Here is a 19,489-nt window from a genome sequence, read left to right on the forward strand (position 1 = left end):
ATATAATAAACTGATTTATTAAATACGTTTTTTTTCTGTAAAATTAAAACGATCATAATCATGTAAAACAATAATAAACACTGTAGGCAGAATATATATTTAGTTTTTTTTGTGCATAAAGGAAATGGTCCTTATGGTAAAATTCATACGTAAAGCAATAATATTTCTAGACTGGCAGTGAGACTTTTATTAAAAATATTTATTTTAAATCTTCCGTTGCAACATTGCGGGCGTTAGCCTAATGCGTTAAAACGGGGTAAACACAATCTACAACTACTAATTAGTGAGCCTTGAAACTGAAATAAAAGTTTGAAAATCAGTGAAATAAATTTTAATACATTTTAACTATTGTTACAGATTAAAATCAATAAATAATACTATGCACGACCCAGCTTGATTTTATTCTAATTTTTGAACATTATATTAATACGTGAGATTAGAAAAATCTAGGAAAACTTAAGCTATGATAATCGATTATAATTATTTAATAATCACTAATTCAAATCTACCAGAAAATTATTTATCACCGACTTATACCACTGTTCTTAAAGCAAGAAAAAACATATTGAATTAATATTCTTTATATTTGTTTTCTGCTAAAAATGCTATAGAAGCTTTGTTATAAAAAAGTGGCATGTATTATTATTAATTTTATAAAAATTACTTAATTTCGATTTCTTTCAAATATTTTTTGATAGATAAACGTCATATCATATGTATTAAATCTATTGCAAAAATCATGAAATAATATCATTGGTGCTATCTTTAGAATTAAACTAACGCTTAAAATAAAATGATATTTTTAATATGCAATTTGTAAGTACAGATTAATATAAAAAAATCATATTTTATTGAGTTGTAGCTAAAGATTAAAAATACCAGAAACTTAATATATAAGAATATATATTTTTTTAATGCATAATTAGTTAATATATATTTATAATACATATGCGATGTTTAAAATCAAACTTAAAAACTTTTCTATATGAAGTAATATATATATTTACATCCGATACATAAATGCTACAGTAAATGTGTATTTTTTGGCAAAGTTATATTTTCACTAGTAAAGTCCAAATACATTTTAACCAAGAGATATATATTTCTACTAGCGAAAATATAATTTAAATGATAGGCGCTAATATGCTGCTCTAATATGTCTATGAAACTCAATTTGACAGTTGCGAAACGTTCAATTGCTGTTCAAACCCAAGCCTAACCTAATGAAAGTAGTAAAACTATTTATAGTTTTTGAACTTTCATTAGGTCAAGTCCAAACTAACAAATAGAAACTAAGCCAACTCATATCTCAGGGGAAAATATTCAGAAGAATAAGTATAGACAGACATCACATTTCACATATTGCTCCAAAATTTGTCTAAATTTTTATAAGAATATGATTGCTATCCTAAAGGACTTCTAATATAAGAGGGCTGATCAAAGTATTTTCAAACCGAATTTTGGTCAATAGGGGAGCGCAAAAAACAATTATCACTTCTCAGAAGTCAAAAATTCACGTCAAAAGCAATAAAATCGTGTTGGCGCCGTCGCGGTGGGAACGCTCGGTAACGAGCGTTCCCACTGCGACGGCGACGGCACGATTTTATTGCTTTTGACGTGGATTTTTGACTTTTGAGAAGGGATAATTGTTTTTTGCGCTCTCCTATTGGTCAAAATTTGGTTTAGATGTGCTTGATTCGATTCTCACTTGTAATACTGTTACTTGATAATCGAGCACTCACACCGCGATGGCACGATTTTATTGTTTTTGACCTAAACTAGAAATTCACTATATGGCAACACTGAGCAGCAAAGAAAACACGACTAATTATCAGGTAAATATTTTTAATGTCTAATTAAAATATTTCACATAAAATATGTCGCAACAGTGATAATTTATTTGTAGCATAGGGTTAACCCGTACCTATTATTATTTATTCAAGAAATTATATTACAATGCTAAAAAATATATAAAATGCCATTTTTATCATGTTGTTTTACCCAAGCCCCGTGCTTGTTCTTTGCGGCCCTGTGTACGACCTAACTCGATTTTAATAATTTATCATGAAATTCATCTGTGATTAAAAAAAATCTAGATAAAACTAATCTGTAATGATCGATCAGCATTATAAGTATTTAATCACTAATTCCTATTTCACGAACACAAAGGTTTATATGGGATTCGAGCCCAGACCTTTCAGGTATTAGTCTGTTTTGTCGTTAAATTAAATAGTAAATCATGAAATGATTTTTATTAAAATTTTAGTTTTAAGCGCATATTTCTATAACTATTGACAAAAATAAAATCTTTTACTTTCAATATTTTTACGTACATATATATATATATATATATTATAAAAATAGTAAACGAATCATAATATATATACAGTCTGATATTGATTTTAAACTATACATGTGCTAGTTTCATATCTATAAATCTATAAATACAGTTTTATTTTATCTAAAAATAAATATACTGTTTTGATAAATAACTTATGTTACAAAACAATATTATAAACAAAAATAGTTTAATATATTATAATAATCTGTAACTGCTGTAAAAAACAGACACCTTACAACCGAACTATAATTGAATTGTTGTCGCTGTTACTGTCAGAATCATTCTTGAATACGCAGCGGACGCAATAAATTGATCTATGAGTGCTAAATAAGCCACAGACTCTGGAACAGCTTGAGGACATTTGCCAAGAACTGTAAATACCAGTCGAAAAATTTAAGACAGTAAAAATGGCAAGTTAGCACATCGGCTAGATGAGAATTTTATTTTTAAAATTTATTTATATTTTTTAAGTAATTCTCGCATGTAAAATTAAAAAATATAAATGTAAAAAATATATAAGCGAAATGTTCCGGGGCGTTTACGATCGCTGTGGCACAGCTTCCGCACAAAAGGATCAATACCATCTTCCCTTACTCGTCGTAGTAGTAATAGACCGTGGAAAACTAACGACCATGCATAAACCATGACTGTTCACTGCGATTATCAAACAAGCGAAGTAAAACATAACAACAATATAAAAAGTACCTCAACTAAACGTTCAACCGAATTGCTTAAAAAACGTCAACGACGAAATCGAATTTCGCACATATTTCGCAGACCGAGTCAGTATTTTCATAACACAGTAACGCCCCAAAACATGGCATTACGTAATACGCCTAAAGTAAACATACAAAATGAAACAGCGGCAAAGTTTGAATTTTTAACAAGCAAACTTACAAATATTGAAATTGGCAATACTTTTCTGTCTAATACACAGTTTGATGCGAAACAGTTCTGCAGTATCTTTTATTAGACTAGCTATAAATACGCGAATGGTTGTGATGTATTATATTAGCGTTGCTGACATCGCACTAGAATTGGAAAGGACGAAAGTACGAGTTGAATAAAAGTTAACGTTAAACAATAACATTAAACGGAGTGAGTCATGTTTTGACAATGGTTCACAGTTGCGTAGTAAATCTTAGAATATTTATTGTATTCAAAACTTATTTTGCATCAGACGCCTTACAATAATTTTTCTATCAATATTAATTTAACGAAATTTAGGAAAAGAACGACAAAGCTCGCTCACTTGAATGTGTATCTTTTCGTGGTCAGAGTCCGACATCCTGGATCGATTTCTCTTTCAGCGCCAAAGTTTTCACTCTTCCTGTTTGATTAGTTTGTCTTCCAAACACAACAATACAACCGATCGATTCTGTTCCTCGGAGTGGTACAGTGGCAAAAGCGACTGGAGCCAACGACGCCCGATGAAAGAGTGTTCGCATCTCGCGCCCGTCAATGAAGCCACGCCACGCAAAAAGCCACCCCAGAAACGGAACGTCGCAAGCGACCCCCTCAAAATTAGACTGGATTTTTGCCCTAAGCCATGGAGGTATTGCGTCACGGGCGTTGTTTGTTGCGTATTAGTTTTAGCAAGATAAGTGAGAAAAAATGACAACAACAACAGTCAGCTGAGTATCGTACATACGCGAGAGAGCACGCATGAAATAGATGGATGCTTCGTTGACGCTTAAATATATCATGGGGGTGGTGCTGCTTTTCGGTTGTCTCAAAAAAGACAAAACAAAAGGACAACAAAAATATCGATTTTACTCGGCTAGCGTGGGGTGACCATTTGAGTCGATTTTCCGGAACATTTCCTTTCTATTCAATAAGACAGAAGACAAGTAATTCAATCGATAGGCGTCTCTGACAACAAGAATATTTTTGACAAAATATATCGTCTTTGAAAAATATTCTGCATGCCGACAATATTCTTAACTTGAGTAAAATATTAACCCCGGGAGAGGTGATAGTGACAGGATCACACAAAAAAAATGTAGTAGGGCAGTACTGGCGAACCTATGACACGCGTGTCAAATGTGACACGGCGCGGCGTTTCAAGTAACACTTCTATTTCAAGAAACGTAACATAAATATGCTATTATTAAACATATTCCTGATTTACCACAAAGTATAATTCTTATCAAATAGAAAGTAATAAGAATTTTCTGATATCTTTTGATGAAACTTCAAATATTCGCTTCGTCATCATTAGTTTTGAGAGAAAAATTCTAGAGCTAGAAACAGTTCCATTATATATATATGAAACAAAAAATAAAATAATTTTCTAAAAGCATTCCGTGAGCTAAGCATGGATATGTCTAAAAAACAGATTTAATTTCATAAAATCACAAAAAAACTCCATTGACTCTGCCCCATTTTTCTATACACATTTTTAGTAAAATATAAATAAACTGACTGCAAAAGTCACACCTCTCGGTCACTAGTCCCAAAACTCCAATACTTTTGTGTCGACCTAATGTCTAATTTGATAATTTGGAAATAAATTGTATTGTATAATAAAGAATACAAAAATAGTATTCTCGGCGTTAGACAACATTAAAACAAACCGACAAATAGACTTGTTTGGCCATAAATATTGCAACTAATCCACAAAATTTATTAATTGGCATCAAATTAAATGCAACGTGTTTTAAATATCTTCAGTTTAATTTTATAAATAAATATATTAAAAGTATATTACTCTTTTTTTTAGTGAAAATCGATTTAAATTATCTATAAATTTTAAAATATTGCCACTATAATATCAGATCTATTAAAATATTATTTAAAATAAGAAGAATAAAATAATTCTGGTTGTACAAAGACAGAAGTTATTATTGTTATTCTCTACTTTCGTACTTAGAAAACTAATTTGTTGAAACGTTTTAAGTAAACCATATTACATGAGAAAAATAATAACGATATGCTACTAAAGTTATGATATTGTTCCTTAGAGAGTCATTAAAACCAACACCAAATAAAAGTCAGCCATAAACAAGTTCCAAGTACATATGGCATTTGGCAAGTTGCATTGAATATGGTATGTAACTTCCATATAGATAAAATTGAAACTAATTATGTAATTTTATTTTGCATATACATATATATCATTATATAGCAAATATATTTTAAAGTTATATATAAGAGTACGGTAACATTTGCATAATAAGCTTACTAATTTATAACATCATAGAGATCAGCCAGGACAATAATAGAAAATGGATTTTTGTAAACTTCTTTATGAGTTTTTTTATTGGAACATAGTTCATATAATAAATTGCTAAGTCCAATTTCCCTGAAATCGAAAAAAAATAGTTGATTCAAATGAGATTTAAACCCATGTTTTTAAAATAAATAATAATATTTTTTTCTTTTATATATAGCAAATAGTCTAATTATCCCGAATCGTATTAGTGTAATATGGTCATCCCATCTTTCGAGATTGCTATGAAACACTAAACTAATAAGCTTAAAAGGGCAAAAGGTAAAGAATTGTTACAAATAGTACAAAATCCTAATGGAACTGTAAGTAGCTGTGTAAATATTTTCTTCGAAAATAATAAGATTAGCGAGAATAACCAATACATCATGTGCTAGCAGAACGAGCGCTTGAGCACGTAACGCGTCACGCGTCTAAAAGATCATCGATTACCCGAAAATATATCACCGTAACAGAGCTGAAAACGCCTGAAAATAATGACATCAAGTACGCTCAGAATGGTATGACCCAATTTTGACAAAAACGTCGACAATAATAAAACGGGCGCCGCAGCCTAGATTGAAAATGTCAAACGTCGCTCTCGAATCTGTATTTCTAGTTGTATTCATATACACATATAAGTCCTGAATTATACATTTTACATAATGTACATCCATCATGGAATGTGAGAATTGCAATTCTAATAATATACTTGAATCGATAAGCTCTATCGTTGAATTACATCTTTCAGATAGTCGGGAATATGAAAGATTTAATTCAACGATACCTACTATCATTTATAGCAAACAATATTCAGAAATGGTTTTACAGCGATTGTTCCTTTGAATTATATTTTTCAGATAGTTACACAGTTAACATAATACATTTTATTATTAGTCCTTAGAAAAATATAGGGAGGGTCATATTTTAAATAAAAATACAATGTAGTCTAAACAATTTAAGAATTCTACAATGTGAAGTGACCTCTAGCTATGACCTGCGACATCTTCAGCGCATCACAATTTCATTAAAAATAAACTACAACGCTAGTCTCGAGGGCGCACTCGTATAAACTACAAATATAATAACCAACGTGTGAAGTACAACTGAAAATATGAAATGCATCCTATAGGACATTTCACATCATTATTAAATGTACAATTGCGTGTCAAATTTTCATAACTTCATATAAATTGCGCTTCTTTAATAATTTAAAATGAACATTGCGTAATTTTAGAACTGTAACGAATAATATATATATAATCAGAAATATATTATCTGAAACTCGCACTCGTTTCTGTAGCTAGGATTAGTCACAAATCTTCGCAACCAGTTGCCAACTACTCTTTATCTCATTCAATTATCACACTTGAATGTTGACATTTATAAGGGATCATTCTTATTTCCATTCTCCATCAATCAACCTCAAACTATAGCGCATATTATTTCCGCTAAAATGTAATATCAATCAAAAACCATTAATCTTTAAATTTTCTTTCGTGCAACGAAATACTTTAACCCAAAATTAGCAATCTCATTTAATCCATATAAGTTATATTTGCATAACGTAAATCGGAAGGCTCTTTAGAAAATAAAATCTTAAGTGTTAGGGTGTATGCAAAATTTTGTCTCAGCAGGAAATGAATGAGATGAGATTTCAGCAAAAATTAAAACATGTGGCATTCCATATAATTCACATATATTTCTCAGAAGTGAGATATCCAGGGGTTAAAATATTGTTACTATATTTATCTCAGGATTCGAAAATGCAAATAAATAAATTGTGAAACTAATGACAGCAAATTTAATATACACATCTTTATTTTTTATTAAAATTTTGTAATTTTCATTACATCAACTTATCTAATTTATTAAACCTATCTAATATTGTTGCACAATAATTAAAATGGGGCAATTATTGATGGAGTGATACACCAAAAAAAACATATGTTCCGGGTTCATCAACTGATTCATGATTGGAGGAATTAGTGAGTACTATTAATTATAATAAGCCCATATCGACGAGTGAAATCGTTTTAACCATTTAAGAAAAATATGTGTTTTTTGGTTAAAATAAAACACCGTTGTCAACCTCTTAACGGTCTAAATATGTTATTAATCAGAAAGAACTAAATATTTGCCGCTTTAATAAACGATCCGTACATCCGGGTTTATCCTCAAAGCAACCGTTTCTGACCTGTCTTACAGCCAATGGAAATTCGTTTAAAAAAAAATATCAACCCATATGTAATTGGTCGTCCCACTGAAAAAAGGGCAGACAACAAAATCTACCAATAAAGGGGCCAAGGATATTAATAATAGAACGCGGGCAACCAGAGAACACCGACTCATCATTTCAACTCAGACAGTCTTTCCGAGAAATAACTCTCAGAGATTATCACACGGGAGTTCTTTAAGGACCCCTAACTTGGACTCAGAATATTGCAATTACAATTGATCCGGAATTCAAAGTGAACCCACTTTAGAGACGCCTGCAGCCTACGGATGGCTTCATAAGATTCCCATGTCATTCTTCGTTGCATACGACACCACTCCCACTTTTATTTCTAGGGGATCGGCGTCAGTTCTGGATTGTTAAATGAATAAATTCGATTAACCTACAATACCACTAACTTCATTCCATAATTTTACTACTTATGTATCTGATTTTTTTTAATTTTGTGCAGAGTTTTAACGATATTTTTAATAAATATAATTATTATGGTCATTATTAAATGTATTCCTACTATTTTTTTTCCAAAAGCAATAAAATATTTATATTTATTATAAGAAAAGAGCATTATTATAAAATAAAAATAAAATGGTAAATATTTCTTTAGAAGCGCAGGGTAACACCCCCACGGTGTATGGCTGAGAGTCAAATAGTAATGGATTCTATGTAACGACAACACGTCTCTCTTGTTACACAAACCTGTAAATAAAGAGCTAAAATACTAACAATATAATTAAAAATTAAATTCCAATTTCGATTTAAATCACCTAAATTGGTCAAGGATTGTTTATCTTTTTCCTTTTACCTGTTCATATATAAAACAGAACACTGCTGTCAAAAAATCATTTTACTCCCAATTGAACTTAGAAACTTCACACTTCACATCTTACTTGAAATACACGAGAATTCAGCCTGAATCTAGTGGAGTTTATGCTGAATTTAGAAAAACACGGTTGCTTCTACTTTGATCGTTCGAAGATTATTAATTTTACTTTTCTTTGTAGATTATTTTATCAATTCTAAGAAAGAAAAATATATTTTATAGTGACATTCGAAAATTTCCACAAAAAAATAACATCAAAGTTAAATTTATCTTCTGAAAAAACTTACATTGAATAAAATATATTTATATATATATATATATATATATATATATATATATATATATATATATATATATATATATATATATATATATATATATATATATATATATATATATATATATATATATATATATATATATATATATATATATATATATATATATATATATATATATATATATATATATATATATATATATATATATATATATATATATATATATATATATCTTGAACGATTATTAATTTTACTTTTCTTTGTAGATTATTTTATCAATTTTAAGAAAGAAAAATATATTTTATTCAATGTAAGTTTTTTTCAGAAGATAAATTTAACTTTGATGTTATTTTTTTGTGGAAATTTTTGAATGTCACTATAAGAAAATAGGTTCCCACACTCATAGAAAATATTTCTATTTTTAATATATAATAATAATATCTATTTTTATTATAATATATAATGTATTTTTAATAGATAATGTTCATATGGCATTGAATACCTTAGTAAATAAAAATATAAATGATATAATCATACATAAACAAGAGTACTTTAAATAGAATTATCGCCGTATCATATCAACAAAATACGTTCAATCTATCATATGTTGTGACACGTGAATCGTACAGATCCCATCTCATATTCCGTTCGTACATAAAAATTATCTTTTATTTAGACCTGTGTATAAACATGTTTACTCAGTCGAAACAACGTACACAGAGTCGCACAATTGAATTTTGGATTTAATTCAATGAACATAATGTATTCCTGACTCGATGGAACTACGTCGCTTTTCCAAACATTTGTATTCACGGTTTGGGTACGGCCGTATTTTTATTAACATTTTTCTTTGAACTCCCATCAAACATCGTTACAATATTCCACGTATAAAACATTATCGAGTCACTTCTGTGACGTACTGCTAGCCAATGTAATATAGATATTGCTAGGAAACGAATAGAAATGCCTTCGTTAAATTAATTATACTCCATACTCTGGAATTACGCGATGAATAAATAATTTAGTGTGATAGCTGCATGACAATATTCGATAAGGCTGCGTATCACGAAATGAATATCACTTTTTTAACCCTTAATGTGAAGATAAAATTAAATATTTTTTATAAAGAATAATATATATGTATACGGAGATATGTATATGAACTCATGGAAACTATGGCCTTTGTATTATACAATAACTATTTTCAAGCATACCTATCTAGTCTGACATATAAATAGTACAAGTAATAAATGTGGCAGGATATTTATATGATATCTATTTTTAACAAACACAATCTTGTTCCTTACTCGCGTTTTACTATTCTGTAATTTAAATTACATCATAGTCATACAATGAAGTACATCATTCCAATTACCCAATTAATAGTCCGTTCATACGAATCAATAAATTATAACCCACTGTCAATTCTCAAACTTACAGTAAAATATTTAACAATTCTGTACATCGCTTGCTATATTACTAAAGTAACATCTGCTACGTGTTAATAATTTATTCGATTCGTGTATTGTATATACCACATAAAAAATATTAAAAATAAATAGAATAAAATTATCTATTTTATCGTGTAATAAAATATGAAAAGCCATAGCATCCTTAATTAAATCCATCGTTAAATTTGACGTTATGTAATATTTATATATAATAACGTGATTTATGTATCGCTATATTGTTATTTTAGTTCCAATTAAATAGCACGAAAATAGTGTTCATCTCATTTAAAATACTCCTATATCAGATTTTGCTGTAAATTGGTAATATAATTCCTGAATTAATTAATGAAACAACACTAAATAAATACTTCGAGAGTACAAATCATACAATTAGTAGATAATATATTTTATAATTTAACTTTTTGATTATAATATCCTTATTACACACTCCTCAAAAAAATATTTTTAATCTAATATATTATATTAGTACACATTAATGTACAAAATACTTAAAAAAATATTAATATTTCATTTACACAATGTTATTCTTATTCTATATTTGTAATTATAATGTGTAAAATTATTATTATTATACATTATTAATGCATAATAAAAACACATTGTATTTTTACTAAAAGTATATTTTTCTACGTTAAAATTGATATGAAAAAGCAATTTATAAATATAAACAGGCTAAATGTATTTCAAAGAATCTTCAGCTTATTTTTATTTTTCGCCAAAATATTATATACAAATTCGATTATTATAAATACATATACTTTATGCGGATTCTCAAAAATACTTGTTTTGATATTGCTTTTTAAGACATCGTAAACATATTTATTTATACATGTTTATAAATACGCTTTAGATCTGAAATTGATAAACAGATATTCAAAACATACAAACAAATAATTTTTTTTTTATATTTTTCTACAATTATATTCGTATTATAATTGAATATATGATAAATCTAAATGCTTAACAATCATTGTTAACAACCAAAAAAGGATCGAATATTTCTTATTCTTTCTTAAAAATCGCATAATTACTATGACCAAAAATGTTTATTTAACAATAGTGCGATTCACACAAAAGCTCTAGAACTAAAGAGTACCCTCATAAATAACACGTGAGAATTCACCGATGCATTGAACGGTCACGGAAACCATTTATCACCGGAAGACAAAAATTCCCTCGGAGATATGCATTAAGCAAATGTCACTTTCTAAAGGCGTGTACTTATTTTGCTGATTCTAAGAAGCGAGTGCATCGGTTGCCTGGATGATCGCTGCATGATTGTAGCCCTGGATACTAAAGCATGGACTTCGATGAGGAGAAGGCAGTCACAAGAAGTCACTCGAAGAGAACAGCAAAATCCCGCCGCCCGCGGACAACATACTGTCATGGACGCTCATATTCTGAGAGGGACTTCACCATACAAGCACCGTAGCAGAGAGGAATCAATCTCCGCTATACACCCGCTGCCACGCCACTACATGATCTCTGAGAATCTTCCACATATAACATCCCTGCGCCAGCTTCTCCACCACTGTTCGGAAAAAATATATTGCCATTTATCGTCTGTCGCAATATGTAATATAATCTAATCAACTGCGTCTTACTGGCTGCAAAGTCACACCCTCTAATGGTTACAAACCCTTAAATAGCGAACAATAAAAAAGTAAATCGAACATGATTGCCAGCTCTGTGAAGAGTTTTAAGATAAACTTTGAAAGCAAAGAACACTAAATTATTACAAAGCATTTGAACCCAAAAATTATTATTTTCATGGCCATAATATTAAAAATATATATTTATATGTCAACTATTTGACATTTGAAATATATACAAAATTATTTAAAAAAAAAAGAACGCGTTAAAAGCGCCATAAATTAAATGACATTAGTCTTACGCCCCAAGCTGGTAGGATTTTTTTATATTATAATAATAAAATATTATCTTAAGGCTTAACGGCCATTCGGTGCCTGCACACATGCATAAAAACATGTATTAAGCGACGGTTGAAAACTTGTCGAACCTTCAACGGTTACGAATCGCAAAATGTTCCAAGAAGAAAACAGAAATTCGTTTTCGCTAGCACTTCAGCAAGAACTTCCACCTAAAAACCCCGAACAGAGGCAGAGAAGAACGAGAAAGCAACCGCTTCTCTCTTCACGTCAACCCTGGTCCAGCTACGACGTACGGAATTTATAATTTAACCCGATTTTCAGACACAGATAATGCTACGGGTATAATTACCCAACCGTTCGTAGACTCAATTAAATTGTTGCGCAATAATAATAATTTAAAACAAATTAATTTGGCTTTATATAGAAATAAACAGCCTGAAGCACAAGTCAGGACTACTCTAATTTTTACTATATTTTTAGTTTACGCTTTTTGAGTTTGATAAAAGCCAAAACCTTAAGTATTGCTCACTATAAACATTTGTGATGTGAACGGATTATATTATTTCCAAATTTTGACCAAAAAATTTATCAAGGGCCGATGAAAATAGCTCGGGGTGAGGTTCAACCACTGACTATGATAAACCAAAAGCAATAATTGAGTCTGACCCTCGTCAAAATACCAGGAACATTGCGTTGAAGTTGGGTTTCAACCATGCATCCTTTTGATGTGATTTGCAAGTACGACGTGACTGTATTTCAATAATTATTGTCCCTTAACTTAGCATATACACTGTATTGAAAAAAGTGGTATAGAACTAGATGATTTTGTTATAATCGGATGTTCGCCCATATATGCCCACCCGTAAGTTACTCACGTATTGTTTGTGTAATAAACATGTGAGACAATTGGTCCTAAATTTGGTCTTTTCTGCAGTATAAAATAAATTACTACTCACTACCGGATCATCACAGGCGGACTCACTCTCTCGGATACATCAAGACTCACACTCGAATCAGCTGACCACAAAGAACCAGAGACTAGAATGACTTATGATATATACTTTGGACAAATCTATGCATACATGCGATTAAATCTACTTGAGGAAAATGTAGAAAAACATTTATTTTTAACGTAAAATATAAGACTGCGTATTATGGTTTTGGTCAAAAACTAAATACAATATTCGGCGAAAATAAAAAAGGTAGTTTCGGTTAGTGTTTTTAAAGTCATACCATTCAAATATATACCATTTAAACCATGTTTTATTATTTGTAGTTTTTTATGTTCATCCTTTAACGAACACTAGTGCAACTTAATGCTACACTTATACAAAATAATACATAAAATATCAACCCAACATCGAGTAGTTTACCTATTTAACATATGTTACGTTAAACAGCAAACACGTTTGATGGTTTTGCAATTTTAAACCAGATTGATCAATCTATCCATCAGAGGCAGAGACACACACGTGTGCACGATTATATTTAAGCGGATATCCAACCGAACCGAATTGGGGACACAGTATTATCCTAGAGACACGCATATGCAATAATTAATGGCACACAGGATGACGGATCTAAGTGGCAATTTTAAATGCAGCTCGTCTAGTCATGATCGCGTTAAATTGCTAGAGCGTCCTATTCGACCCACATAGCTGGGACAGACAAGGAAAGTACCCGAGTGGATATTGAGACTAAGTGTTTTTAATCCAGATACGTTTGTATGTTTATCTTATGGGAATAGGTTCCCGTGTTCGTTTAATTAAACTCGTGTGTTGTTAGTTTGTGCTTAACAAACAGCACGTGCTAGTTGCAATGATAGACTATTTAACTACAGATTTAGACTATTTTAAATCTATCTGCTATACTGTAAATATCTATCTATTTACTTATCTCATAATTTAAACATGAGATTTACTATAATGAATAGTTTTAATATCGAGCGATAATTTAAGCAATCACTGTAAATGTAATAGATATGTAGCGTTAACATTCTTCAAAATAATTGGATACATCACAACTGCGCAATTGTACACATACAAAAAATTAACAATATTTTTGTGGGAACCACCCAGCCACTTATTGCGAATAAGAAGGCACTTGCCGCGCATACGTGTTAAAAGCGCAATAAACTAAAAACGCTATTAGTCTTTGTGACATTCCTACTTCATAATTAAAGATTCTGAAGGATTAGCACCCACACATACATCAACAACGACCGTTCGGTGCCTTTTCAAACACTGAATTAAATAATATCTTATTGAAAAAGCGAACGGCTTGTATAATATGCTACTCGTAAAAACAGGTGCAGTGTTGTAAAATTTCCATCACTTCAAAATTCAAAGATCACACAACGCTTCTCATAAGAAAAACGACTTAAATAAGCAAATTTAATTGTCGCAATAAATTAGTGCATGCGTAGAGAAGAACAAAGCAAAGGGACCACTTATATTTATCCAAACATCGCAAAGCATTCACTTACATTTATAATTAACTTCCAACAAGAAACATCATTAAAAAGTTTTAACGATTACTTTTAACTTGAGACGCACGAGCTCGCACAAGAAAAGCAGCCGCTTCCCTCTTCACGTTAACCCTGGTCCAGCTATAACCACTGAAATCCTGTTCAAAGCTATAATTTAAATACTACTACACAAATTGTACGTAATTCAAAAATTGTGGATAATACTAATAATTTTGCTTTATATAAACATAAACGCGTGACCGCTATATCAAAACATTTTAAAGCGAATCTGTGTTTATTTTCATAAGCTACTTGAATTGAAGGATAATATATAACTAGGTACAAAATTTAACGACTGCAATCAAATAAAATTGAATGTGTTCGGTCATCTACCAAAACTGCGTAAAACTATTCACGTGATACTATTAGAGACAAATCACTACATATTTCGGTTATTTAATTAATTAATGCTTCTTAACACCACTATTTCCTATTTCGCACATCAAGATCGATTTGGAAAATTTTGCCCTAACCTTGTGATTCGTCATTTTTCCGCGACAAAATCAAATTACAAACGACGATTGACTCTAACTCGATTTGTCCGCTTTTCGCTCAACAAATTTAGTAGCGCCATTTAACAGTAATTTAGATCACATTTGAACACTTAGCCATAAATAGACACCTGAATTAATTTCGGAGAAACATTCCTAAAAGTAATATTCATTTACGCTTCAATAAACTTTTGTTTGTTCAAAGAATCTACGTCATATTTTCAAAGTTTGTCTTTCTGACTGGCTGCCCTGCTAAAAGCTCACTTAAGAAATATACAAATATGCAAATTTCTAGGTCACAGCAATTAAAAAAAATATTTAGTAGGTAGATTATATCTAAGATATAAAAAATAATAATATTATTCTATAACACAAATTCCAGTACCTTCAACAAATTATGAAATGACGTCAGTCACAGCTAGGGTTCTCAATTATTCGTATTTTTAGACTATTTGAATATTGAAAAAAAATATATATAGTATAAAAATATATTAGTATTTTTTTACTACAAAAAATCAATTAATTGCCGGTAAAATATTATTTAATTGAAAGATAATTATTGATTAATAATAATTAATCAATAATTATTTCATAATCGTTTATAAAATGTGCATAATACAATGCTGTGCGAATTACTGATCAGTGAGGACGTCAAAAAAGGTTTGGTAACCCTTAAAACTGTGTGACTTCGCAGCCAGTAAGACGCAGGTGGAAATTAGTGAGAATTTCATTAGATTATATTACATGTTGCGACAGACTATGATGGGCGAGATGTTTTCTCCGAACAGTTGTGGAGAAGCTGGCGCAGGGATGCTATCAATGAAAGATGCTCAGAGGTCTTGTAGGTGGCGTGACTGCTGGAGTCTACTGTAGTCTGTCAGGTCTGCAAAGCTTGCTCACCAATCACAATCATGCAGCGATCATCCAGCCAATCGCTGCATTAGATTATTAGAAAAACGAAAAACGTATACGCCTTTAGAAAGTGACATTTGCTTGATGGATATCTCCAAGGTTGAATTATGTATGCGTAACGGAAAATATTGTGGCCTTACGGTGCTATATTGTTTCTTGCGACCGTTTCATAACAAATAAATAATCATTAATTATGCAAGTTTCAATAATCAAACGAAAGCCCGTGTGGTCCCCACATATTATTACATACTTTTTGATTAGAGACGTCATAAGCTGCGATTTAATCAATTCAACAAAATTTATGGAACATTTAAAATACATATTTTTATCGAACTTATTGCATATACAATAGCTAATGATGTTTGGAACAAATTTCATATACATAAGGCGTTTGTGTTGTGCGGTTTTGCATATAAATTAAATAACTAGGAGCAAATTAATTACAATCGAATTATTGAACTGCGTCTTGAAACAACAAATACAAAAACGTAACACGAAATTCACCAAAATTTGCGACGCGCACCTGTTTTTGAGATAAGCGTTGAACGATAATAAATAGTGGGCCTTTCCAAAATTTTGTTTAGTTCAACGAACGAATTCTGCGAATTTCGGTCTTAGTATATACAATCGATAAACATTTATTTATAAATGTTTTTAAAAGGCGTAAAAGCATTTTTTTGTTGTGAAGAAGCGTCTTATTGTCTCATCTTTTGAAATAAAATCAATGGATTTTGGGAGAAAAAACGACTACCTGTGAAATGGACGAAAACTAAACAATTAAACAAACACTTCCTATTACCACAACTGAAACTGAATCTTAGCGATATGCTTTTTCGCTTTAAGCTGCGTTTGTTCTTAATATGCATTGCCTTGACAATGAAAATAAAAAATGTCACAAGAATAGTAACTCAGTGTGACATGATTTGTTTTGAGAGATGAATGCTTCTTATGTTGCAATGTCATAAGCGTAAAAACATACACATGTGCTGGCAAATGAAAAAAATAAACAAAAAAATAGCTATGGCTAATGTGTTAAAAGATAGGAAGCAAAACTAGGCGAAATAATAAAATAAATCCAGACATCTAGATTGACATTAAGGTTCATAAAAAAACACGCTCACAAAAAGACGATTCAATGTACATTAGCTGCACTATTACTGATTATGCTTGAATTTCAGGAAATAAATGCAATTACGTAATCATTAAAACCCGTTCTTTTTAAAAGAGATACGTATTTTATAGAACAAAAACAACACTCTTTCCAGAGCCTCAATCATTAACGAAAACGCGATTGATAAAGCCTATCTACTGCCTTTCAGATGTATTCCAAATCAGTCAATATTTAGATCAGCTACCCCTACGCAAAAAACGCCACCTAAACGACCAAGGAATATCTACGTCCGATCTAAATCTACACTCAAAACAAAAACAATTAAATTAAATATTGCGTGTTAGCTATTTCCAGAAAATAATTATATGATAAAGCACACCAATCAGTACATAGCATATATTTATATTAATATTAATATGCAACAGTACATTTCGAAAAATCTAATAATTCGTATACAAGAAGTAAACATCAAGTGTTTGTGTAAACAATTAGAAAAACAATAATCCCACATAGTATGCCTATAAAAACCAGTGTTATTAATGAATACAGCAGAAATCTTACTACAATTAAAGGAATCTGATTTTTCGCCCACTGTGCAAACGAAAATTATAAACGTAAAAGTTTCATCCCACGCACAATGAACAAGTATTTTTTTGTCATCATTTTTACATCTGGCAATTTAAATTTTCGCAGCTTCCACGTGAGGAAATTGTCGCGTTTCTACGCCGCTTAACGAATTTATTTCGGTTGCCGGAATATGTAGCTGCCAAAGCCCTATCGTCGCTTAATAGCATTTCAAATCAAATTCCACAATGTTTATAAACAGATCGTAGTGTCTCGTTGGCGCATGCGTGCGTCCGTTCTCAACCGCTCCGTTTCAGCATGTGAACATTTTCGCGATTTGATCTTCCTTCTCTTTCTCTTACGTATTCATAATATCTCCCACCCCACGACGCACCTATATTTGGTAGCGTTGCCCCCAAAATACTTCCGTTCACTGACTTAAGTTTGAAAGTGTAAATATTTTTTTTGTAATTATTGGGTATAGAACTTAATCGAATCCCTAAACTAAGAATTACACATGCACTCTAAAATAATGTGAATTGACATTTAACCAAAAATATCTCAAACCGAAACTCAAAGTCAAACAGACGTGTCTGATACACCATCAGTTGAAGAAGCTTAAGCAAAATTCCAATGAAAAAATATATTAATGCGCCCGTATATATATTATACATATATGAAAAGAGAAAATTATTATATGGTGCTTTTAATAAAACTTCAGAATTTATCATAATAAATAATTATTAAAACAACACAAACACAAAGTCGGTACAATTACCGATATATGCATATGATATAAATGTCTATCATTTCAAGACAGTATGTGTAAAACCTTTCTTTGTATTACTTCTATCCTGCAAAGCGGTTAATCTTTAATAAATTGAAACGCATTATGAGCTCAAGTATACTGCGGCTTCAAATGTAAAGAAAAGCATATTCTAAATACCGACCATGACAAAACATATGTTTTAACCACTTATGAGAATTAAGAACATATAGAACTTCACAAACTAAAAAAAAAGTAATCTGATACATGATCAGTAGATGTTAAAAAATTATTTAATTAAGATCTTAAAAAAATATCAAATATTTTAATGGTTTGTATAGAACTTTTAATGATTTCCTATTTATAAAAGTAGTATTTATTTACTTATTGTAAATTTTTCATTACAGCATGACGGGCGTCAACGCAATGCGTAAATAAATACATTAAACAACTACTAAATAAGTAGTGAGACATCGAATATTTATCTAATTATACATAAAATATTATTACAACATACGATCAATATAGTAACACTACGCATACTTAGATGGATTTTATTTTAATAATTCATCACGATAATCATCCGTGAGATTAGGTAAATCTAAGAAAAACTAATCTATGATAGTATATAATAATAACTAATTCTGATCTTCCAGAAATGATAAAAATTGAAAAAACAGGTTCAGATGGGATTCGAATCCAGATTTTACAGGTATTAGTTACCATCTACTGTGCATAGCTAATTTTATATTGTACATTGAAAGATAACATGGTTATACTTATCATGTTTTAGGTCGTGGATTAGAGTAATATTTGAACCATCATTGTTTTCTATCGTTACATTAATATTACATACTGAAAATTAGAT

General features: G+C 30.5%; 1 protein-coding gene across 10 annotated transcripts in view; it reads right to left on the reverse strand.

The window, feature by feature from the left end:
• The window catches only part of LOC148228295 (uncharacterized protein ZK1073.1), a 57,199-nt gene that overhangs the window by 18,900 nt on the left and 18,810 nt on the right, over nucleotides 1–19,489 (reverse strand). Inside the window, exon 1 of one of the 10 annotated variants that reach the window (XM_088199957.1) lies at nucleotides 3,594–3,776. The exons of the other annotated variants lie outside the window; for them this stretch is intronic. Within the exon in view, the coding sequence (XP_088056083.1) occupies nucleotides 3,594–3,629 (36 nt within the window). The 5' untranslated portion in view covers nucleotides 3,630–3,776. Of the gene's footprint in view, nucleotides 1–3,593; nucleotides 3,777–19,489 lie in introns of those variants that run through there. 10 annotated transcript variants of the gene reach the window in all.

The sequence above is a fragment of the Plectrocnemia conspersa genome, unplaced genomic scaffold (genome assembly GCF_051122295.1).
Source record: "Plectrocnemia conspersa isolate PC_06_02 unplaced genomic scaffold, ASM5112229v1 ptg000012l, whole genome shotgun sequence".
Taxonomy (NCBI): Eukaryota; Metazoa; Arthropoda; class Insecta; order Trichoptera; family Polycentropodidae; genus Plectrocnemia; species Plectrocnemia conspersa.